Source organism: Leptosomus discolor, chromosome 7, assembly GCF_034619465.1.
Source record: "Leptosomus discolor isolate bLepDis1 chromosome 7, bLepDis1.hap2, whole genome shotgun sequence".
Lineage (NCBI taxonomy): Eukaryota > Metazoa > Chordata > Aves > Leptosomiformes > Leptosomidae > Leptosomus > Leptosomus discolor.
In genome coordinates, this window is record NC_141397.1 from 8,376,421 (window position 1) to 8,397,128 (window position 20,708).

Here is a 20,708-nt window from a genome sequence, read left to right on the forward strand (position 1 = left end):
TTACTGATATTCTCCCAGCTTTTTTCTGGTTGTACTCTTTCAATCTTTTGATCCCAAGTGATGGTCTCGTAGACCTGAACCTCCACACCCTGCCATCACAGCTTGTACCCATTTACGTGCCCTTTGAGAATGCAGGTTTTGTGCTCCCGATGTTTATTCTGCCCAGCTGCCCTGGCTTTATGTGACTGTATTGCTTGCATATAACAACTTCTTGGATTCAGTTGTTGAAGAGGTCTTTTTTCATTCAGAAGTTTCTCTTTTCTGTCATGTGGCCCCTAGCCCACAGAGAAATGGGAATATTCATCTTCTGTCTTGCTTCTCCATCTGCCTCCTCTTCTTGCCTTCAGTTCACTTTACTGACAATTTCTTTGATGAAACAACTGTCAGACTGTGGCTGTCAGCTGCTCAAGTCTGAGAACAGTGTGGGATTGGAAGCCTGTGTCGGGGAACATTTTTGGGGTTTAGTGCATGTTTTTTCGTACGTATAGGAACTTTGTGGAGGAAAAGCTTGGAAAGCACAAGGATGGACTTAGCACGATCCTATCCAGAGAGCAGTCCAGCCACTCGTGTGCGTTTCATTCTGTCTCCAGGAGTAGACCCGCTTGAAGATATCAAGGCACTAGGTAAGCCTCTTACTTGCTTCTGGTGCAAGGATCACTCAACTGTTCTCCCATTAAAGAAAGAAAAATTAAGCTCGAAAGTGAAATGGAGCATGCAGGGCTAGAGATGTAGATAAATCGATACGTGGTTATGCACTTGTGTGTATGTGCCGGTACGCACACACTCACTGAACAGAACAAAGCCTTCTGGAATCGTCTGTCACTACGACGGAGTATGCATTGCTATGGGAAAGTTGGGCACGGTTTATTTTCAGCAGAAGATTCAAGTTCTAAAGTTTCTTCTGCCCCCACCATATTCATGGTAAATGGGGTGGATGAAAAGTGTGAGGCCATAAGCGGTACAGTATGAAGAAATTTTTAGACCGAGCATTCCTCTGCTTGGCATAATGCAGGTTTCTTTTGTACTGTTTTCTCCCTTTTGACTAGATGAGGGCCAGAGGGCAATTTTCTCCATGCTCATGTAATCTTGTGCCCCCTGTGACTAAATAATGGTCATTATACAAACTATATTCAATTGTATAGGGCTCTGTGGCTTTATACTTAGGATTACTATTCCCCACAGACAATAGTGAGAATACCAGGTTAATACAGCTGTGACCTCACTGTGCTCAATTTAAACTCAGGCCTCACAAGGTGAGAGGCTTGTGCATTTACCCACTGAACCAATCAGTTAAAAAACTGATGTGATATCTACCACATGTTGCTCCCTTTTTTATAAGGGAATTGCTCTGTACCCCCTGTAAGAGTTTATAAAGCTCAGTAACAATGCCGAGCATCTATCAAAATGTCAAAAGGTTCATTATCTTAAAACCAAGGGAACAGATTTCTGCAGGCTTTTTCTAATACCAGCAATAAGGCCACTGTTGAGAGCTCGCAATTTTGCTTGTTGAAATTGTAATGGTTTAGTGAAGTGCTTCAGAAGAAGTAATATGCATTGCACAAGTGATAGTGAAATTAATGGGGGCATTATTGTTGCTTTTCCTTTCTGCTCTGCTAATTTTCCTGTCTCCTCCCCCTCTGTCACTCACCCTTCCCCAATTATTTCTTTTGCAGGCAAAAAGCTTGGGTTCACTACAGGCTCTGGAAGATTTCGTAACATCTCTCTAGGACAAGGGCAGGAGGTGGTTGCAAAGGAGGCACTTGAGAAGACTGCCAGACATGGCCATTGGGTTCTTTTCCAAGTGAGTGTCAAACAGCCCCTCTGATGGGGACTGTCTCCTCAGTTGGAGGGAAGTTCCTGGAACACAAATAAAATATGTGGTGGGTTACAGCAAAAGGTTTAAACGGATAATGATCTTGTTCCTTCTTGCTTTTGATTGTAACGGGATAAACATCATATTAATAGGGTGTGTGTCATGTTTTGCTGAACACTGTCCTCACCCTCCCAGGAGGAACAGGAGAAATAAAACAGAAAGCCGCTGGCGGGTAGGTAGGACTGCTCTCAGGCATACGCATCCCCAGGTAATTAGGAGCTCCTGTTCCATTCCGTGGGCCATAATGGAGAGGTTAATGAAATGGGTCTGGCTCCCCCTTGGGAAGCTGTATAATTAGCCCTGGAGTGCTGCTCTTCTGAGATAGCAGCCGCAGCTTTGGCCGGTATTGCATGGACCGAGAGCCCACTCTGCAGGGGACAAAACTATCTGTGCAATCCCCTGGCAAGCTGCGGTTCCCGGTGCAATAACGGAGTGGACAGGAGCACTGCAATTGTTAATGCTGCTGAAAGAAGGTGCTCCCCTCCCTGGTGACTGAACAGCCAATGGATCTCTGTAACACCCCCTTTGCCCTGAAGCCAGACAAGAAATGCATGTTCCAGGCCCTGCTGTGAAGGAAATCATGGGGACGGGGTGATCCCCTCCTCTTCTGGTTTCAGCCTCAGCAACATCTGGCTGTCAGCCGGGTTGCCTGCAACAGATGAAAAGCTAAGCTAGACTGTGGTGTCTGCTGGCTGAAATAAAGTCACTGTGAAGGGCCTTGGTGTGCTAGGTGCTGTGCAAACACGCAGAAACTGTTGTTTTAAGGCTTAAATCACTTCCAGTTTGCAGCGGATGGATGCAACCTGTGTGAAAACGCAGGTGCCGCCAGGCTGCTACCATGTCCTGTGATCTGAAAATCTCCCTCTCTTTCCATTCCCCTATTCCTTTTTCCACATGTTAAGGGACAATTTGGGAATATCCTTTCAGCGGGTCTCGTGATAAAGTGATGCAGCAGCCAGAGCACGACTGACACCTATTTCTTCGCTGGTGTATGGGGTTGTAATTCCTTCTGCGCTGCACAAGAGACAGAAGCCAGTGCAATCGGAAGGTTTTGGCACAGCAGTGAAGAGCCGGGGAGAAGCTGCATGGCTGAGCTGCAGCTTGGGGTGAATTGCTAGCACTGTAACAAAAAAAAAAGCGGAGCGTGGGCTAATGGAGCTGTAGCCCAGCCGCATTTTACAAGATTTCTCTTGATATTCCCCTGTTTCACCAGTAGGTGCTTTGGAGGCAGATACTTTTCCATTATAACTCATTTCTCTGATCTGTCAATGACCTTCCACTGTCTTCATGTATTAAGAACCTTAAAGACTATTAGAAGTGGTAGGAAACATATTTGTTAAGTAGCAGGATAGCTGTAAACGTTTTTCTTTGTCTAGCACTTCTTCAGTCTTGCTCCTTGGCATGCATTGGACATGTTTTGTCTTGGGTGCTGGTTCTACAGGGAGTTTAAGTAGAGTCCAGGTGTCTGACAAGTTATGCTTGTCTTTACATGTGGTAACACTCACACTCCAGATCACCTGAGTTTATAATATTTTTGTTAGCTTCAGAATCAAGGCTGAAACTTTAGAGGCTGATGGTGAAACCTCTGCTATTCCAACACACATCCAGAAATGGCAGTAGCTAAGCATCTTCAAGTTTATTCTTTGTATTATCAATTTATTTGTTAATAAAATGATACTTTGAATTAAGTAGCTTAATTATTTTCCATTATGATGCCACAGTAACAATGTCTTAGGGATAACAAATGTATTTGTTTTCTCACAATAACCATATTGGCCGGTTTTCAACAGAATATTCATCTAGTAGCCAAGTGGCTAGGAACCTTGAAAAAAATGCTTGAGCAACACAGTGAAGACAGTCATCCTGATTTCTGTGTCTTTATTAGTGCTGAACCAGCTCCAGCCCCAGAAGGATACATCATTCCTCAAGGAATATAGAAAACTGGATTAAAATTACCTCCTACAGGGATGCCCGCTAATTTACATGCTGCTCTCAACAGTTTTGAAGGTAAAAGCAAGATGTACATTTTTTTTTTTCATTCATTTGTTTTAATTACTCCTTCCCCTGTGGGGAGAAATGGTAATATTGATGACTGCTTTGTAGGAGACCAGGACTTTGGGATCCTTGCACTTCCAAACTAACCTGACAGCTGCAGGGTACCAGCCCTCTGTCCTGCGCTGCCTCCGTGTTTCCCGTCAATACTGGGCCGGAGGAAAGGCCGGACAATAATGCGTCCAGTTGTGTTACTCAGTACAGATGTGCATAGGTACGCTTGCAAAGACAGAAGTGCATTTATTGCACCAGTTTTACCCAGTGGCACAGTCTTATGAGAAAACCTGTCTGTGCTCTAAAGTCAGAGCTCTTTCACTCGATGGTACTCACAGACTTTGCTCAGCTCTAAATTTGGGTTGACTGTGTCCATTCTCCCACAGAGTGGATTTACGTACCCAGATGTCTGGGCCACGGCTCAGTACCCTGCGTATGAATTCCTGCAGTTAGGCATAAAGAGAGGAATTCACGAGCAAGGTTTACACACCCTTTGTTGTTTTGTCTTTTGCTCTTTCCCTGCGTGAGGTTCTGCAGAGCTGCTCGGTGGGTGGGAAGAAGAAGTAGGAGAAAGAAGATGTGGAGGACAGGCAGGGGTGTCACTGGACGTGCATAGCCTCCTTCCCTCCAAGTGCCTGGTTATCCCTGTCTGTTACCCCAAGGAACTTGTAGACAGATCTTCAAGCTCGGTGCAAGTCAGCTTCCCCGCAGCAGTGAAAGCGCTGGAGCAGCAAGCTTATGTCAGCCAGGCAGACCACGATAAAGGCAGCCGTAACTGTACACTTTAGCCTCCCAGCAATGTGTTAGCATGTATTTATTTGAGCACAGGACACACGAAGGCAGAGCTTGGATGTCAAAAAGGTAAGAGTTTCTTTTAAAGGGAACTAACCAATGCCTAGAGAAAAAGAGCCGTGACCTGAAAGAGCCGTGTCAAAGCTGCCCTGGCTACAAATGGATTGATTTTGATGATATGAGGTGATTTGGAAATAGGCTTGTGAGAAAGGAAGAATGGCTGTGGGCTCGTAGCTAAACAGACAGCTATTAACGCAGCAAAGTTTATACCTTCTTATAATAATATTTTACATGGAAAGCTGAAAAAGCTGGACAAAGTTTTTAATAAAGGCAATTCCATACGCATTGTTGTCCCACTTGAGGCTGTGTTCAGTTCAAGAAATACATATATACACACATGTATTTTAATTTGCTAATTTTTAAGCTTGCTACTTTAGAAAGCTCTTTTATCCCCCTTTATTTTGAGCTATGGGTGTTTGTGGCTTACTACAAATTCCTGTGCAGACACTGTCTTTAATAAGTTTCTGGTTAAGGTATTTTAATTTTTGGAAAATCAAACTATGCCTAATCCAGGTGGAATAAATTTAATATTTTGTGGGTTTCTTCAGAATAGAAGCTTGTCTTGTATTTGTCGTGGGTAAACTCAGGACTCTGACTTAAGGAGTGTTTTTTGTCAGACAAAATGCTTCCTTTACTCAGGCTTTGCTGCCTGTTGTTCAGTTCAGGATGTGGTTCAGGTCGGGATGACAGCCAAGTGTTTATCCCTCTGAAGTTCCTTCCACACATCTATGTTTTTATGTGTATCAAAAGTCATTTTGTTATGTCAGTTAAACTAAAAGTTACAATATAGAAAACTGTCAGAGAACTAAGAATTAATTTCTGCAGGTTTTATGCAGGAAAATGCCAAATAGTTTGCCTCGGTAATTTAAGAAACAGCTGAAGCCCTGCGCAGAATCTCATCTTGCTGAGATTCTCTACCAGCACTGTGAACAGAGGGGAAAAAATAAAATTATTAAACTTCAATTTCAAACATGACCCTTTGGGAAACAGTGGAAGATTTGAAGGAATAGTACAGTTTTTAATAAATGTTAAACTGGCAAATTTTCTGCTTGGGATAAAGTCTATGGATGATTTACGCTAAGAAACTATACTGGTTATCTGAGTAATATTTACAGACTTCTAGTCAAAGTCTCTTATTTTTATTGGTTTCAGTAGCACAACAGTTCCCCTTTCCTAAAGGGACGTTTGCAGGTATTCCCAGATGCAAAAGTGTCGATGGTTACCTTTTTACTTCCAGAGAATACTGTCTGACAGTCACTGATCACTAAGAAACCTGTTTCTCGCTCTCCTTCCAACTCCAGGCGTGCGAGTGCTCCCTTTCGGCAGCGGAGGCAGGCACAGCCGCCGGTAACAATGCCGCTTGTCAGCTGGATAGATGTATTCCTTTTCTCTTTGACAGGATACCCTTGAACTGCGTACCAGAGAAGGGGAATTTAAAAGCATCCTCTTTTTTCTCTGTGCTATTTTCACACTTGCGTTGCTGGGAGACTGGAGTTTGGCCCTCAGGGCTGGGATGGATGGTACCCGTTCGGTGCCAGGGATCTCATCGTCTGCCTCTCTGTCCTCTGCAACTGTTTAGAGACCCGTAGGAAGGTAAGAAGTGATGGTCAGGTAACCACACACCAAGGTCATTTCGACTCAACCGGCTGTTTATACTGAATGAGGGGGACCCAATTCTTTCTCTGAAGCTGTTATCTAAGTAGCTGGCGTCCTGTGATGCTGTTGCTGAGTATGAGAATAAACGAGATCAAAGGGAGCGGGGGGGTTGTGGGGTTTTTTGGTGGCAGTGGATGCTTGAACTTTGTAATATAGGTCAAACCAGTTCCACATCGGTAGCTAAGAGGAAAAAAATGCCCTTCATTACGTTAACAAAAACAGTGGTTTACATGTGCATATATGCCAAATTCATTAGGCAGGTAATGAAGCATTTGCACAAATGTAATTACATACAGCAGTTCTGACAGTTCATAACACTGCATTAATAATCACTACAATTAGTTCTGATGATGGAAGCAATTTACAGCACGTCACATGTATAAATAATGGTGCATTTCCTGCATGTGTCATTATTATGTATTAAGGATGCCACCTTGTTGTGACTTTCTCAGTAATGTTCCCCTTGAGTCAAAGTTAAGGGTAGATGAGTGATTTTCATTTCTGAGCTACAGCATATTTCACACTTGTGTAGTTTAAATACTCAGTTGAGGTCATTCCTGTAAGTTCTGTGTATGAAATGCCTAAATAAAAGCAATAATTACTTATTACTGAATGATATAGGATGGTACTGAATAGGTCCCCCCATTTCAGTAATTTAAGGAAATTTAAGAGATATTTGTAAAGAAAAAAAGAGAGGGAAATATCACCCCTTGATGATACGGTTTTCTCCATATCTCCCAACTTGCATTTACTCTTGGAAATTAATTTTTCTTTTTTCTGTACCCCTACTGACCTTTATTTAGCTAATAGGACATGAAACTATTTTTTCCTTTCTGTGGTACTTGGTGTCGTAGTGAAATAATTGCTTAATTTTATAGTGATGATTTAATAATGCTTCCCATTTAGAAAACAAGTCTATACAATCAGCTTATTCCAACCCTTAGTTTTCTTTGCTAATAAATCTTGCTGCTTTAAGCTCTGTTCTTTTCAAACCACAATTCATAAGCTGGATAATTAATTTTGCTAATTAATGAGGGGGAGGATTCTGATGGCAGGGAGGACTAGAAAGGTCTGTAAGAGCAAGAATTATTTCTTCTCTCCTCTAGGTAATATTGCTTATTGGCACTTCTCATTGTATTGGTCAGTGATTTATTACCCTGTGGCTTTATAAGCATTTTTTTGACATAGATATTGGAGAGAGAAAAGAGATAATAGTTATTTTAAAATGTTACTTTGTGTGTATATATATACATGATATGACTTTGTATGTATGTGTCTCTGTGTGTGTGTGTGTATATATACACACACACTTATAAAATCTCCTGAGTATCCTTTGGGGACTACTTTAAGACAATTAGGGATTGACCAGAAAGCATAAACTGGGAAACCTGAGCTAGCCCATCAGCTAGTGGAAACTGCCCTAACTCCATCGCCCCTTGTACCAGCTGATGGCGCTTCCCTGTGAATATTTAATCTTCTTGCATCTCAGTTCGGCTTAACCTGTTTCCCTGTTGCTAAGGCAAACTCCACCACCACACTGACCTTTGATGGTGAAGGTCTCCTCAGGTGAGGTGCAGATGCCTGATCCTGCCTCGTTGTCCTGTCCTCCTCCTGTCCCCCTCCGCCTCCTGATCCCCATACGCTTGTTCATGTCACTGTCGTTCGATGTTGTGAGGGGGCACGTGGACTCCGTCCTCACCGTATCCATCCACTGAGTGGTGGCTCGGTGGTTTTTTGAGTACAACAGAACAGTTTTCTATAGAGTACAATGGCAAGTATGCAAACCTGACAGCCCAAAATATTTCTAAGACAAATGCCTCTGTTTTCTCCACTAGCAAAAATGTCCCTTTTCTGTCACAAGCTTTGATTATCCCAGTCTAATGAATGTCCCAGGAGTGTGCAGCTGAATGAGCTTGTACCGAGTTGGAATATCAGTGTGCTCTTCTAAAAGACAAAAAAAAAAAAAGCCATTTCTTGAGATAAATATATATGAAGTTAGAAAAACATTAAATGTGTTTCTGTTGCCCACAAAGAGAATGTTTCATGCTAAACCCAAGTTGCTGGCATTTTTCACAGTGATTCTCTGTTCAGGCTTCTCATCACCAGCATGCAGCATTGCATATTATGTTCCAGTGGCCTTTTTTCTTCTTCTTTTTTCAATCCCTTCAAACCAGTTTAAAAAAAGTGATGGACTAGTTTCACATAATCAAATTGAAATAAAATTGTAGCAAGCAGGCTGGAATAGCTGCAACTATTTTACTTGTTCTGTTCTGTCACATCATGCAATATTTAAAGCCTGTAATTAAGTTTTTACTTGAACTGTTGGGAGGCAAATACTGCCCCCAAGGTGGTAAAGGTTCCTGTCTGGAACCTCATCACAAACTGGCATATTTTGCAAACCAAAGGGTAGCAAAAAGAAGCTTCGAACTCTGTGAAGCCAAATAAGAGAGAGACACTTGTTCCTCGAATAAAATGTGTTACCACTGTTAATCACATGCTGCAACAGTGGCATTATGACTACAGTTCTACAATAAACATAATGCTTATGTGATGTGTTAGTAATGGGATTAATATTAATTCAATTTTTACCAAAGTTCTTGAATACAGCCCAGATTCAAATAATGTAGGATTTCAGTTACCGAGTGTTTCCTAGTGAGGAGATATAAAAGACTGCAATCAGATACAAGTTTTTTATTTCTCCTCTCAGAAAGGCACAGTAGGTTACCTTCCTGTCACTTATGAGGATTATGTTTTTAAAGATCTGTATGGGAAAATACATGCGCTCGTTAATGAGTTATGTTCTCTTCTATCATGCGGGGGTTTGAAAATGTGCTTTTCTCTTAAAAGCTTTCTATAAGGGCTAAGGTAGAAAACATGACATAAGGCTCAGATGATACACTTTACACCATGACTGAATTTTAGTCACAAACTTGGTATTTTTACTCAGATATTTATAGATACCTTTCACTGGATTGAAAGAAATCGGTGTTTCAGTGTAGTTATTTGCCAAACAAACAAAACCCAGCAATGCAAATATGTAACCATGAAGCTTTCTGAAAGGGAAGTATTTGAATTTCTTTTGTTTCTCTTAGAAGCATTTATTCTGAGCTGCTTTGGTTTGTCCTTTAAAAGCTGGCTTGTTTTATGCAGTGATGGATTGTATTCCCCTGGGTAGGTTCCACAGGAAGACTTTTGTTACCTCTTTGGTGAGATCATGTGTGGTGGCCACATTACCAATGCCTGGGACCGCAGGCTCTGCTCTATATATCTGCAAGAATTCATCAGCTCACCTGTAGTAAGAACTTTCATGCGTGCCTAAAGCTCTTGAACATATATATATAGTACGTTCAGGCTAAGAGAAAGTCATCTTTCACAACTGCAGCCTTGTGGAGAAGACCACAAGCTTTCTTGCCTGTGTGGCCCCACCTGTAGCAAGGTCTTGTCTGGACGCGGGGGAGTAAATTCTCCAACTTGTAACGAGTACAGCGATTCCTCACGAGCAGATTTCATCTGCGAGGGTTTGTGACTTGGCGTATTGCTTGTTTAAACACTTTTGCAGGCACCCTTACTTGGCAACTTGAGTTCAGTGTTTTGTAACGCTGCTTGTATAGCCAGCTTAATGGCCTTAGGGGATGCTATGTTTAGGTTTCCATTTTCCTAACAAAACCCTTCCCTTCTTTCTCTTTAGAAAGGTCTGGGTGGGCGTAGGAGAGTATCCGTTATGGAGCTGCACTTCAGCCAACGTAACCGATACACTCACTAGTCACAGCAGTCCAGAATGGCACTATCCTCAAAACTTAAATTTACTGTTTGTATGTTTTCTTCTCCAGAAAAAATAATAGCATCTAAATGTTACACATTTCCTTGCGTTTTCCTATTTCCAAAATAGGGAAAACCATTTGTAAGGCTATTTCTTATTTTCTGCCACACTCTCACACAAACAAAGCTGTTTCTGTAGCTTGGTCAGATTATCACCAGCTGATATATACTGAACTATTCAAATTTCGCTATTGAGTTTTGGTTCTGGGCAGCAGTGTATGTGTCCAAAGTGCAAGAGCCAAAGTTGCTTCTAATCAGAAACAAAAATTAGAATTTTTGAGGATACAAAAAGAAAATGTTGCTTTAACTTTTGTTCTAAAAAGTCTTTCATGGAAACTACTTTAATCTATATATATATATATATCGTGGGGTGGATGTGTGTGTGTATGTACATAGTGTAAATAAAACAACTGGCTGCTTCTCCTAAGCTGCTGAACTAGTCACTTTAAAGAACTGATAGTACACAACTTGCTAAAAACAGCCTAGAGATTTTTCAATGCCCTTTCCAGACTCGTTATTTTTCATTGTCCAAAGGTAAAAAGCTTATTTGGGAGAAAAAATAAAAAAGGGAAGAATTTAGGATGTTAGGTGCGAGCAGGCTATTTGCGGCGCCTGGCTGACTTGGGGAAAGGGCACTTCTCACCCTTGGCGGTGCGGCTGGAGCCTGCCCTTCGGTTGCGAGCGAGACGAGCTCGCTGGTGTCTTCTCGGTCCCTAACGAGTGGGTTTTTGTGTGTCAAAGAGCCACACTCAGATGAAGGCAATTGGAAGTAACTGCTCAGAAGAAGATGCCCAAGAGTAAGTTGCCATGGAGATGGAAAGGCTAAACACCAGGGTACTCCTGACCTCGGCGGAGGCTGATTTCTCCAAATGACAGCTGAGGTCGCCGGGGCATGGTGGGAAGCTCATCCTGCTGGCTCTGGCTCTGCCTCTAGCCTATGGATAAGTAAAGAATTACTGCTTCCAGTTTAGGCAGTCCATTAACCTTCACAAGCCTGAACTTTCATTCAAATAATTGCGAAATAAGTATAGGTGGTAAAACCTGAGCAGAATCACTACTATTTGTGTGGCCTTTGGAAAGTTTAGGGACCCAACCCTGAGCGTGGATCCACTGGTATTTTAAACAGTGAGATATCTTTCCAAGCTTTTTGCCTTAATTGGGAAATGTTAGAGACCCAAATTACCAGCAAAACCAGAAAATTGTTCGTTGACTGGCAGCCAAATGCGCGCAAACAGGATGCCAACGCCTCTCATCAGCCCTGGCGCTTTGTGTTCGCTGGGGATATCACCTTCTCTTTTACCTATTGGCATTACTGGCGAGTTCATTCTACGTGGTGTGTTAGAATAAACCACTGTACGTCAGCTTTGCTGAACCTTACCTGGATCTGTCGCAAGGACAGAAGGGCGGCGAGTTCCCACTATGAAGCCCCATAACCCACAGCCTCCCTCTGTGCACATGACTTCCAGGAATACAGTAAAATACGATTTAAGTGCCAGCAGAGAGACTGGTAAGTACAGATTGTCTGACAGAATTGATCTTCCACTCGAGGTGAATAACAGGTCTTTTTTCAAAACCTCAGCACTACTTCAAAGTGGCGCCTTAAGACATAGCTTATTGTGGGTGAGGTGAGTGGTGCAGGTTCAGACGCAGGTAAATGGCTGGTTGCAGAACCAAAATTACTTCAGAAATAAGTGCTTACTGCTGTTATTGTGAGCAGCAGCTTGTTGTTGACTGTTCTAAATGCCAAAAGCCATTAAATTTTATTGTGATTTTTGTGGAGTGGACCCTGCATTAGGAAGAAATAGCTCCTGTGAAAAGTACCACTTAAAGCCAGAAATATTTTTTCAGCAAAAAGAACTTGCAAGTCGGGTTTAAATCCAAGACATCTCTATGACAATAAGTTCAGAGAAACTCTTTGAATCCAGTGAAGTCCTGACAGCACAGGAGCTGGGAGAGCCTGGAAAATAAATGTGATTGCTGCAGCCTTTATTCTGTCCTGTCATCAGTAGGAGGGCAGCCCGCTGAGAGACTTGTCTTTAATATCCTGACAGGGGTAGGGCCTGCCTGTTCTATAGGAACGGTGCAGTTAATAGTATTTGGTTCAATATTGAGCCAATTGAGACCTTAATTTTTTCTGCTGTGAAAATTATCACCACTGTCGATGACACTGAGGCCAAAGCAGCAGTACAGAACCCCATGCAAGACTCCTACAAGAGTAGCTTGCTCTTCTTTTCTGTTCCAGCTCCTGGATGTTAACAGCCAGGCAGAAGAGAAAGGAAGGGACACGAACATGTAAAGAAACGTCGTAACTGGCAACCGTTTCTGTGGCCAGTGGAATGCCATCACGGTTTCTGACAAGCTAAGATTGCTCATACGCTGCCGTGTGCTATCCCGTTTCCACACTGCGCTTACCTGTCTCATCCACCCATCTTCCCTGTGAACTCCTTAAGGTTATTATGAGCGCAGTGTCTGTGCAAACCCCCTAATTAACGAGACACTAAATAGAATTAATGCTGCCTCTCCCACGGGTGTCGTGTGTGACTCTGTCCTGTGTGTCTCAGACTCTCATCTGCAAAATGGCATAATAATCCTTGCTTGCCTGCTGAGGGGCTGCAGAAATTCAGTACTTAAAGTACCCTCACCTCGGTAATGACAGTCCTTAAAATAAACTCAGAGCATCCTCATGAAGGAAGCAGCAACAGTATTTCAGTACTGCAGAAAATGGGAATGTCGGAAAAGGGCAAATAGTAACTGTGCTAAAAATGGTTTGGTAACCCTGTTCCACTGTATCGGAGCACACAGGTGTCACGTTTACAGACTCCAGACAAATTTCTGAAACTTTGTAGATGCAGAAGAATGTTTTGAGTACTGGTGGCAGCACTATCAATAACATTATTCTTTTACTGAAGCTTGAAGGGGAACTCGCTGTGGCAGCAGGTTTCTTGGCCCGACCAAATCTGGATTATGGTGGATACCGTAAATACATCAATGGAGTGCTTACGTCTGAAAGCCCTGTGCGATATGGACTGCCCCCCCGATGCTGAGATGGGATACCTGACATCAAACGTCAGATAATCTCTTCAAAACTCTCTTGGAAATGCAACCCATGAATTCATTCATAGGAGAGGGATTAGGCCAGTCTGCAGAGGAGAAGGTAAAGTTCTTCATCTGTTGTGTTGCCAGTGCTGTTAATGACATGTGGAACACACATCTTACTGTGTTATTTCAGCAAGAGACTTCGTTTCTAGGGGAAAAAAGAGATGCATCAAATTAGCAAAGATCAGCTGAGTCTGAACAGTAGTGATGATCACGTGCCAGCCTGTGCCATGGACTGCACTGGGGAGGCATTTGAACCAGAGGAACATCTAACGTGTTATGCAGACCAATTCTTTTTCACTTTGAATGTATTGTGAGGTGGGAAACAAGGTATGAATCTATCTTGGGGTTTTAGTGTGCTTTTATAAACAAGTACAGCAACACTAACTCACTAAAACCAGTTACGGTTGGTTGAGGTGGTGAGTCTAGTCTTCACCTCTGTGCTTTGTGCCCACCTCCTGCATGAGAAATCCCTACCCCTTGGGTAGCTCCCCTGCTCCTGCCCACTTGTGCCAAGCGTAGGAAGTCCCTCCCGGCCTGCCGTCCTGGCTCCTTCCTGCCGCACTCCCGGCACAGCCCGGCAGCGATGTGTAGGGTCTCCACGCCAGGATGCGCAGCCCAAGCACAGTTGCTCTCCCACCCCTTCCTGGGCCCTCGATCCGAGCAGGAGCCACGTGGCTGCTCCAAGAGACTTCCCTTGCAAGCAGTGGCTGAGGAGGAGGTTTTCAGTGATTTCTAGTTTTCTGGCAGTCTGAAGAGGTGAAATCTGGGCCAGGAGGCTGTCTGACCAGCTCAGCCTCAGCACCTCTCTTGTACCTAATCTGGAGTTTAGCAGAACAAGACCGTTAATACCCAGAAGCTATCAGAGGCTGCGTTGAAGGGACCAGCCCTAATACAAAGATAAGCTTTGTCACTTCATACGGAGTTAACTGGGGCGCTGTCATACTCAAGATCTCTCAGACACCCAGATATCTTAGTACAGCCGAAGTGATTCCAGAAAAATGTGAAAGTGCTTAATAGATTAAATGACTAAAGGATGAGGAGGAAAGGAAAATGCAGTCAGAAATCTCAGCTAGTTCTGTTATCGGACCTTGCTGTCTTCTGTACCTTCCTTTCCGAGTGTGGACCTGAGAAACTATGTCCAGATGCCCCAAAAACTGGCGTATCATGAGACTGAGCCTTCAGCTCCTCATCCTTACTGGAGTTAATTAAATTCCCCTGTGACTGCCACTCTTGTTCTGCAGCTCTCCCATCTGTTTCTTTGCTCCCTCCTTTCCCTCTGGGCTCGCTGGGATTTATTTTTTTTCTCTTATCACCATCAGATCATGGAGGTTTTGCAGGAGGGAATATGTCAGCTCTGCATGCAAGTAGCCAAACCACGCTTCACTTCCCTGGGGGAGCTTGTGCTTTTCATGCTCAGTTCCCGTCCACTTTAGGGAGTGTGGACAATTATTTGTGGCATTCATCATTAATTCTGCCAAAGTGAGGGCTGAAACAGAGACTGAGCCGCATTAATGTTGTGATTTCAGTTCCTGCTCAGTACTGTTACAAATTGTTCTTCACTTTACGTTCTGTCTCAGTTCCAGAGCAGGTCTGCGGGGAGGGAGAGAGGCTCTTTTTGGGGGCGAGGCATGGGTGTGCTGTGTTTTGTCTAATGCCTGAGAGAGTAAGGACTGTGGGTGGTGGAGGGGGTGATGGAAGTTATTAGGTACTATAGAAATACAAACTACTAATCTCACTTGACTGAAAACCAAGGCAATGTCAGGGTATGTTCTTGCAACAGCAGCTTTCCTAAGCCGTGGGACAACATGTTGGCGGGCTTTGGGGTCAATGTTACTTGAAAATGTAAAGCTAAATAGAAGCTGCCGAGTGTTAACTGGCTTGCAGTCATTTCTCTCAATACTGTTGCCAAAGAGACAGCAAAGGTGGGGGAGCATCTCTGGTTTTTATCTGCCTAAGAAAACGGGATGTTTGCGCTCTCTTGGAGAAGAAATTAGACCTGAAAGTAGAAGAGTCAAAAAGAGTTGATCGCAGTGATTTCTAATTGTTTTGTTTGAATTAGCCTGAATAGATGAAGAATGTCCTGGATTCTGGAGATGCTTCCTGAGGAGTTTAACATGGCAGAAATCACGCAGAAGACTACTGCCTGGAGCCCCTATGCCCTTCTTTGCTTCCAGAGTCGGAGAGGATGAACCTCCTCCTTTCAGAGATCTGTAGGTCTCTTAAACAGCTGGAGTTCAGTCTGCAGGCAAGTGACTTTTTTATTAACAGTACTGTTGCTCTTCTTTGTATTTTGGGGCGCTTTGTTGCTTTTTTGGAGATGAAAGAATAACTATTCTTTACAATGTCAGGATGCTTTTTATTTTTCTCCAAACAAAGGGGGAGTTGATGTTTCCTCCTCGCGTGGAAGTGCTGCAGTCCGCAGCCAGACACATGGACTAAAGTAGCATCTCCATCCCCATACAGCCTGGCCCACTGGTGAGTACCCAGCGTTTAACAGGGTTAAACTACTACACACAGAGCTATTCCAGTGACTGAAAACCAGCAGCTTTGTTCCGTTTATTTTGTCCAAAATTTGTCTTAATTCAAGTCAGTTTTACTTTGAAGTGAGTTTTGCAGAAATGCCGAGCGCTTTGCCAAAGCGAAGGCTCTGTCACAAGCACTAAGGGTGTTCAGCACCTTGCAGGGTTCCTTTTCCCATACCCTGCCACCAGCAATGGCCACTTGCAGGCAGTTAGATACAGATAAAATAGGCAGTGGTTTTGGAAATTCCTCGGTATCTCATGGCAACGTATGCTGCATTCTTCAGAGTCTCTGTCAGACCCTCTTGTGCTCCTGATCCGTGCTTTGCTCTGGCTTATTGGAAGTTTAAATGCGCCACTAAAGATGGTATCAGACAATTGGCATTTCAGAAGCCATCAACTGTCGTTACCAATTTTTGGCAGTTTCTGAAGGTACATTGACATGACCGATGGTGATGTCTGGGTTTCTCCCCAAGCCAGCAAGTTTCACGGGATTGGGCATACTCACATTCTCTGTTGCCAGCCACCGATCTTGTGGTGATCACCTTCTACAATTCATTTCAGACAGACCTACATCAGGGAAAGAACAAATTCCACTAAAGCCTCAACCTTACGCTTACGTAAGCGTATACTTTCCAGTTACTTCAGCCATCTACTTTCTCTGTAGCCAAAAGGACTCTCACACTTGAAGTCTGCAGTTTATTTTGGCTAAAACAGTAGCACATACAGATTAAGGCAGAAGGTATTGCTGCTTCTCTTTTAGGGTTACCGATCTTCTCGTGCAGTACAGAGAACTCGACGTCTGGACACAGGACCTGGTAAGCAGCGATGGTTGTAAGGCATATAGTGTCACTCCCAGACATTGATTTTTTTTACCATTGGTGTTAGCTGTGTTTGTGATGCTTTTTGGACAGTTAAGCACCATTTAAATAAAAAAGATAAAAATCATCTAAATATGAGAATAATCATCTCCTGAAAGCAGGGGGAATAATCCAAACTCGTCTTCAGTCTACTCAAAGTGTGAATACAAAGCAGCTAAGGAAATAAAAGCTTGAATTTCATAGGTAAAAAAGGTTAAGAATGCAAGTTTTCTTACCATTATTATTTAACCAGTTCAGTGCATATGTCATGGTACCTTTCTGGCTTATTCCTTGGTATTAACGCAGTTACCAGGCTAAAAAAAATAAATCCGTCTCCCGGTCCTCTTTGTGTAGTTGTTGCCACAGAAGGCGATGAAAAATCTTCAGCAGCATATCGACGCCTCGCTTCTTGCCGTGATCACAGCACATGTGCTTGTGTTACTCTGAAGGCGCCATGAGAGCCCGATAACTGTATCTCAAATTCTGCGTGGCCACCAACGGCGCCGGGCCAGCCCTTGGCCAGCCTAGCAGCAAGGTGGCCGGGAGCTCCTCACGGGGCACTTGGGCCGCGCTGCCATCGTTCCCTGGGGACGACGGGCAGTGGGAGCCCGAGGGGTTTTGCAGCCCAGACGCTGAAGTGCCTCTCCCTGTACCTGGAAGCAGAAGGGGATGGCAGCACGGGGGCTGGCAGGCAGCTCCTCCTCTCTCTGCTGCTCAGTCGAGGTGCCCAAATGGTGTTCGTTTTGTGCCACGGGCACAGAGAAACCCCACTGTGTTTTTCACTCCTTTTACTGCCTCTCTCCAAGCTTTCCTTTCTGGGCACTTGTTCCTGTCAGGGGCTGGGGGGACGTAAGAATAGATGTGAGCACAGGCTTGTTCTGAGGGGGGACTCAGAGACGGGTGTCTCTGAGCACAGACAGCAATGCAGTCTTGCTCCCCTGCTGGGAAGGGGGAGGGTTGGTTTGTTCTGTACTGTGCAGAACGTTCTGTTTCCAAACAATGGCATTCCCGCAGCTTTTTTGCCTTCAAATAATGGCCAAAGGAGAGGGAAAGAAAAAACAAACAAACAAACAATCAAAAAAACCCCTGTCAGTCTCAGGCTTAAGCACAACTGGCCCAAGAGGGGCACGTTAACAGTTCTGACGTTAAAATTACTGTCTGGATACTGAATTATTGAAAGGACTATTTTTTTTTTCCAAGCTGTAATGCAGAGCATGGCACACAAGAACAACTGGCCTTTGGATAAGGTGTGCTTGACTGCAGATGTTACCAAAAAGAGCAAAGATGATGACCACCCACAAAGGGAAGGAGCCTACATCTGTGAAAACACGGAAGGTAAGAAATAAACTTAAGTTGCTTCATCCCAGTCACCTACTTCAGGGACTCTAGCTTTCTTCATTAGGCAGGTAAGTTCCATCAGGAGGTGGACTGAAGTGTTGTGATCCTACAAACAGCACCAAGGAAGCTTAGGAATGGTGGTGGATTGTTGGTGTTGGTCCCCTGTGACTTTAGATTTCATACCAGCTTGGTGTCCTTATCACCAACTATACTTCATGTATTTAAGTAACTGTTCACTGAGTCTGAACAAGGCCTGCTTTGTAGTACAGCAGCAGCGGTAATCTAATTGAGGTTCAGAAGCTTAAGGACTATTCCAGAGACTTTGAATTTCACCCTGCTACTGATCACCAAGAAATTTTCTGCAGCACTCAAGAGGTGCAGAATAAGGTTAGGAGTTACGAGATGTCGGTAACCTGGATCAAGCCATCTACAGTTCCAGTTAAAAACAAAAACAAACCACCCAGACAAAAAAACCAAAAGCCCCAACCAAACCAACCAAACAAAAATCCCACAAAAAAAGCTGTTTTCAAAATCATCTTTCTCCTGGTTTTGATTCCACCGTGGCAGCAAGTTGTCAGTTCTAAGTCAGCAGATCTAAAGAACTCTGTATTTTTCATTTGCTAGGCCATTAACACTTAGAGGCCATTGGGGAGACCTACCAAGAAGCAAGGAAATGCTCGAGAACCCCTGCATTAGCGTGAGGAACAACGACACACCTAAGTGGGTGATGTATAAGTATGACAAGAGCAGATTCTTCATCTGGGTTTCCAAGCAGTCAATTAATTGCAGCAGCTGCTGTAATACGGTTGTAGGCTGTCCCTGAATTAAAATAGTGTTCATCTTTTCAGCTGCAAGCCCTCTTTTAACAACTTTCAGAGGATTAAACGTTGTACGTTGCTCTTTTGGAATTGTATTTTCCTGAGACTGAAGCATCTAGTTTAGGAATGACAATTAAGGCCCGCAGTCAAAATGAGGTTTTTAGTTTTAACTTAGAAAGGCTGTCAGCGAAGTTACAGCTAATTAGAGGAAAGGTGAATGACTCCAACAGGCAATTAGATGAACATCATCATTACTCGTACTCTTCACCAGACCTGAATACAGTAAAAGGAAAGGAACTCTTTTGGAAGGGCGTTGCTGCTACAGCAGGTAAGCCCCAAGCGGAAAGTTAGGGTGGGGGACTGCAGCAATGCTGAGCATGTCGTTTGACTGTTGCCTTTTGAAAGGGTAGCTTGAATTTTTCAGAGGATTTTTTTTTTTTTTAAAAACACCTGTCACTCAAAGGGCAATACTGTTTGTTCCTCCTCTGGATGTGAGGTAGGTGTTAAGGAAAGGAAGCTTGTGAGCTGTGGTTTCTGTGTTTGTGTTGGTATTTGCAAATATAAACTTTACTGTTGCTACATAAACGCTCCTAAAATCCACAACAAGCATCTGCAATATTTTATATGCTAGTTTATGTTAGAGCACACAAGGAACTTTAACAAATCCAGCAGCTTTCAGAAAGTGTGTGGCCCCTCAGCAGCACAGAACTCATCTGCCTTAACTACACTGAAGTCCCTGCTTGGTATGTCACTATACAAACATATGCTAAAGACTCCAGTGTAGTTCTCCACCTTTTGGAATTCTTGACCATAAACTAGTGGAGAATTAGGAGAAAATCTGAGTGCTTGACTTTGACAGGCACGTTCAGGCACAGGTATACTCAAAGTCCCAACTGTACGTAGTTTCCAGTCCCCGCTTTCAATAAAAGGGCGTGCTGATGAAACCAGAAGTCCCATCCAGGCGGGTGCCACAGCCAAACAAAGACATCACGCACAACAGCCTGCACTAAATCTGTGTGTTAAAATGTAGGCTTTAAGTATTTAGCCATCAGCAACTGTTTAAACCCCAATTATTCTGGGCTTGCACTGCAGCACAGCACATAAACCACGTGCCTGCATTTTTGCAGGTGGGACCCAGCTCAAGGAACTGACTCCAGCACTTCCAGTCATTTTTGTAAGGGCTATTCCAGCGGATCGAAGGGAAATTAAGAATGTTTATGAATGTCCAGTTGATAAAACCAAAAGCAGAGGGCCAGCCTACGTTGGACTTTCCATCTGAAAAGCCAGAAGCCAGGTCAATGGCAGTTTATACTAAGCTCTCAATAATATGTGCTGCTTTCTCAGTGTGCCTTGTAGTTACAGCAAAAGGAGAGAAGTATTTTTCCCAGTCAGCTGGAGCAGGAGATCTGCCTCACAAAAACGCAGTCCTTAGCGTAGGCTGTATGTTGTTACTTCCTCATCCGTCAGTGTTGTGTTCATGTGTTTCTCCACATAACGATTATTAATCTGCAAGCATTCCTTCATTACACCAGCCACAGGAAAGTAAATGGGAAACATCAGCATCTGGGTGTAGTCTGACTCACAAAATACTCCTCTTGATTATTCTTTATTCTCTCTACGTAAAATGGAACACATATCTTACAGGAATTTTAACATAATCATACTGCAATACAAACACATTGCATTTAAACAAAGTTGTTTGAAAGGTTGTACATATCAAAAACCACCTAAGTATGAACTGTATGTAAAAAAATAATCCTGAACTTTGTCATTTAAGCCAGTTAACCATTTATGACTGCTGTAAGGTTCAGGCAGCAGGTGCATCACA

General features: G+C 43.4%; 2 protein-coding genes across 2 annotated transcripts in view; both read left to right on the forward strand.

Annotated features, from left to right (window-relative positions):
• The window catches only part of DNAH11 (dynein axonemal heavy chain 11), a 110,521-nt gene extending 105,814 nt beyond the window's left edge, over positions 1-4,707 (forward strand). Inside the window, 5 exon segments of the mRNA XM_086468173.1 lie at positions 489-512; positions 514-623; positions 1,674-1,801; positions 3,664-3,880; positions 4,448-4,707. Coding sequence (XP_086324299.1) covers positions 489-512; positions 514-623; positions 1,674-1,801; positions 3,664-3,880; positions 4,448-4,707 — 739 coding nt within the window.
• A 3,267-nt stretch (positions 4,708-7,974) lies between these two features.
• Positions 7,975-20,159, forward strand: LOC104346266 (dynein axonemal heavy chain 11-like). Its single transcript, XM_086468175.1, is given in 11 exon segments — positions 7,975-8,127; positions 9,603-9,722; positions 13,156-13,308; positions 13,311-13,405; positions 15,414-15,520; positions 15,523-15,590; positions 15,722-15,765; positions 15,767-15,820; positions 16,628-16,682; positions 17,936-18,059; positions 20,008-20,159. Coding segments are annotated over 11 exon segments (1,125 nt in total).
• The last annotated feature ends 549 nt before the right edge of the window (positions 20,160-20,708 follow it).